The sequence below is a fragment of the Bison bison genome, unplaced genomic scaffold (genome assembly GCF_000754665.1).
Source record: "Bison bison bison isolate TAMUID 2011002044 unplaced genomic scaffold, Bison_UMD1.0 scf7180017864353, whole genome shotgun sequence".
Classification (NCBI taxonomy): Eukaryota; Metazoa; Chordata; class Mammalia; order Artiodactyla; family Bovidae; genus Bison; species Bison bison.
The window spans coordinates 85381-89151 of NW_011494925.1; the positions used below are offsets into that span (position 1 = coordinate 85381).

At 35.2% G+C, this 3771-nt stretch overlaps 1 protein-coding gene across 5 annotated transcripts in view; it reads right to left on the reverse strand.

The window, feature by feature from the left end:
- The window catches only part of RTTN (rotatin), a 119099-nt gene that overhangs the window by 37947 nt on the left and 77381 nt on the right, over positions 1-3771 (reverse strand). For all 5 annotated transcript variants that reach the window (XM_010855045.1, XM_010855047.1, XM_010855046.1 and 2 more), the window contains one exon: positions 1134-1323. In XM_010855045.1, coding sequence (XP_010853347.1) covers positions 1134-1323 — 190 coding nt within the window. The remainder of the gene's footprint in view (positions 1-1133; positions 1324-3771) is intronic.

Below are 3771 nucleotides of genomic sequence, written 5' to 3' on the forward strand. Positions count from 1 at the left end.
GGGGGGGGGGCGGCATACATTTTCATTTCTAACAAGATGGGAGCAGATGTCAATGCTGCTGGCTCCGGGGCCATGCATCCAGTGACATCAGCACAGAAAACCCAAACAATCAAAGGGGTAGCTTCCACAGGGACATTTGTTTAGAATGTTCAGAAACGTCATCAGATGTCTTTCTCCTCTTAATTCCTCCAGGAAGTGAGCAGAAAAGTGAGTTAGAAACTTACACTTAAGTATGTCAGGGTAAAGAAATTTCATGTTTACAATTTACTCTTAAATGGCTCAGAAAAAAAAATACATGCATATAAATAAATAAATTTTTCTTATACGTACATACATACACATGGGACGGCAAATACAATAAAATGTTAATATTTGGGAATTCTTTGTTCTACTCTTAAACCTCTTCTGTGGGAAATTATGTCAAGGTTTTTTAACATTATTTTAAAATTTAAATTTTTAAAATTTGTATTATTTATATTTTAAAACTATTTTTCATTATTAAATTATTATTATTAAATTGCTATTTCTTTTTATGAGACACAATTATTTATAGGCACTAAGATCTTATACTTAGGAAATCCAAGAGAATCTACAAACAAGTAGAAATTAAAAGATTTCAGCAAATATTTTCATAAATGAGTAATATGCCAAAACAGGTTTTCACTATATTAGCAAAACAAGTTAGAAAATTTAGTAGGAAAAGTCTCATTCTTGATTGCTTGAGAAGAGCCTTCCAAAAAAAAATTTAAGACATAAATAGAGGGAAAAACTATAAAATTTTACTGAAGGGCATGAAATAACTTATGAAACATTAATAAGATGTCAAAAATGGTTATCATGAAGAATTTATAACATAGAAAAATGCTTAGGCAATGTTCAGTGAAAGAAGGAAATACAAAAATGTACATAAGATATGAACACAATTATACAAAACAAACAAAAGCTATACAGAGAAAGAAGACTGGAAGGAAATACACACCCTAAATGCAACACTACAAGCTCTGGGTAGTAGGACTAGATATGAATGTTGTCCTGGTATTTTTCATTGTTTTCAAATATTTTGTAACCAACACAAAGGTTTTAAACAATTTAAGAAATATATTTTATTAAAAATATAAACATAATACACTTACCATTTAAACCATTGCCTTCAGGAGCTCCATTAAGAGCTGAAAAACTGAAATCAAATGCATACCGTCCCAGGTAACAATGTTTTACCATCTGACTCAAATGTTCATAAAAATGGCAGTGGTATAAAAGAGCCTGGAGGGCAGGTTTTCCTATGAGAGACAGCCCGGAGTCCTCATCATGGACACAGGGGCCCTGTAGGAAAAGAGGGAGAGAGAGAGACAGGAATTTACGACATAATTTCTTCAAAAAGACCCACTGTCTCCCCACAGTCCCCTTCAGGAAACAAATGCTACTACACTCCTTCACTTCTCTCTGTCCTTCCACACGTACACCAGCCTGACCCTGACCGGGAAAGTTAATCCAGCTCTCTCTGCTGTCAAAAAATCCACTAAAGGCAGAAAGCTGATCTAGTCTCTCTTGAGGGGCCACTTAGTTTAAAACGTTTCTATGAAATGGTACAGCTCGAATCAAGTAATTATGTACTTCAGCCACAAATACAGTAAAAGTGTGTTGCAACCCACTCAAAACAATGAAATGATTTGTATTAAAATATCTGAAACAAGTAATCCAAGTTATTTTATTCAAAATTATTTTTGTGCCTGTCAGTAAGCTAGATAAAGTGAAAATGCTCATTAATATCCACAGTAAAATCTGTTTGTCACTTTATTTTCCACTGAGTGAACCCTTCTTCCAAGGGCATTTCACATGTGTGCACGCTAACACAAACATAAACACATGCGTGTGTACAAACACACACACATATTTTCCAGCAGAAGGCTGAGAAGAATCTACCATTTCATACTTTTAATCTCTTTGCACTTTTTTTCCAAATAATTTTTTGAGGTGCCACTCATGACTTTTCCCGGAATATCGAAATGGCTAAAACCAAGCAATCAGTTAAAAGTATGCCAAGGATCAGTTTAAAGTATGCTAATTATCACATCACTAGAGGGACAGGGAGGCCTGGCGTACTGCAGTCCATGAGATCGCAAAGACACAACTAAGCGACTGAACCGAACTGAGTTAATAACTATTTCTATTTTTCTGAAAATGATAATATAGTTCAGACTTTTAAAACAGAACATAAGAGAAAAAAATAAAAACAAAAAATAAAAAGCTAAGTGCCAATAGGAAAAGTCTGCAAATATAGCATTAACTATGAAATTTGCATACGTGCCCCCACTTCTCATGCCCCCTGATCACCAAGGAAAGATGAACCTTTAAAACTTACTATCCAGGAAGATGAAGTAATAGTTAAAGGTAGACTTGCAAGTTAAAGGTAGAATTACATTAAGATGAGTTTCTCCATTAACTCTTCTCTTTAAGGATATGATTAAAATTAAACCTCTTACCTTCAATATGTCATGGTACTAACATACCCACTAGCTATGATTCAAAAGGAACTAAAGCAAAACAAAATTACATATGAGAAGAATGTTTTCAAGAAGAAAAAGGAATTATTTTGCTGTATACAAACTTGTAAAACGCTAGAATGTAATGTATAAATTGAAAAAAAAGACCTTAATTACATAAGAAATTCCTAACTACATTTTAAGAATTCAGTTAAAATGAAACTGCTTCTCTGACACCAAGCATTTACTGTCATACCCATACCCATAATGATTTATGATGAACACAACAGAAAATGAAAATACGCACTGATAATTCTCCCATTAAATATGAAAACAGTACATACTACAGCTATAAATGAGTCGGCCATCTCTATACAATAGATATGAACACATACGCAGACAGTCTACCTACGTCCACTGAGAATGAACAGAAGCAGTGGCCCCTTCTTGGAAATCATGTGCATCTAGATACTAGTGCTACTTCCTGCTACATCCCCCAGAGCACTTCGAAATGTACATTAAGACAAGTAAATGAAACATCTTGTTGAATAAGATTATTATTCATCATTCTACCAACGACAGTTGTAATTTTAAAGCACTGAAAAAGGAGTATCTTCTTTCTTGGTTGTAGTGAAATGGTGAAGGTCACACTTCTTGGATATTATAAAATTCCATTGTCTACATGTGAAGGAGCAGTTGTTTCCATGTTGAGATTTAAAGCACCAGTAAACTTTTTAAAAACTGGGGAACAAATACCCCTGGAGGAGGCCATGGCAACCCACTTCAGTATTCTTGCCTGGAGAATCCCAAGGACAGAGGAGCCTGGAGGGCTACAGTCCATGGGGTCGCAAAGAGTCAGACCCGACTGAAGCAACTTAGCACAGCATAGACTTTTTAAAACTGGGGGACAAATACTAGATTACCAACTACTTATATTGCCGACTGAGGAGACTTAAAAGCAAAAACTAATAACCAAAACAGATAAAAAAAAGACAGGAAGAAAATGAGTGTACATTAAAAATGCCCCCCAAAAATTAGACTTAAATTTTGCTTAAGACTAGTAGAAGTTTCATCATCAAGTACTATTTTAGAGTAACTCCCAAAATATCTTTTATTCTAGCCAACACAAGCAAAGCAGAAGACTCTGTGAAATCATACTTCAGATCAGATCAGATAAGATCAGTCGTTCAGTCATGTCCGACTCTTTGCGACCCCATGAATCGCAGCACGCCAGGCCTCCCTGTCCATCATCAACTCCCGGAGTTCACCCAGACTCACGTCCATTGAA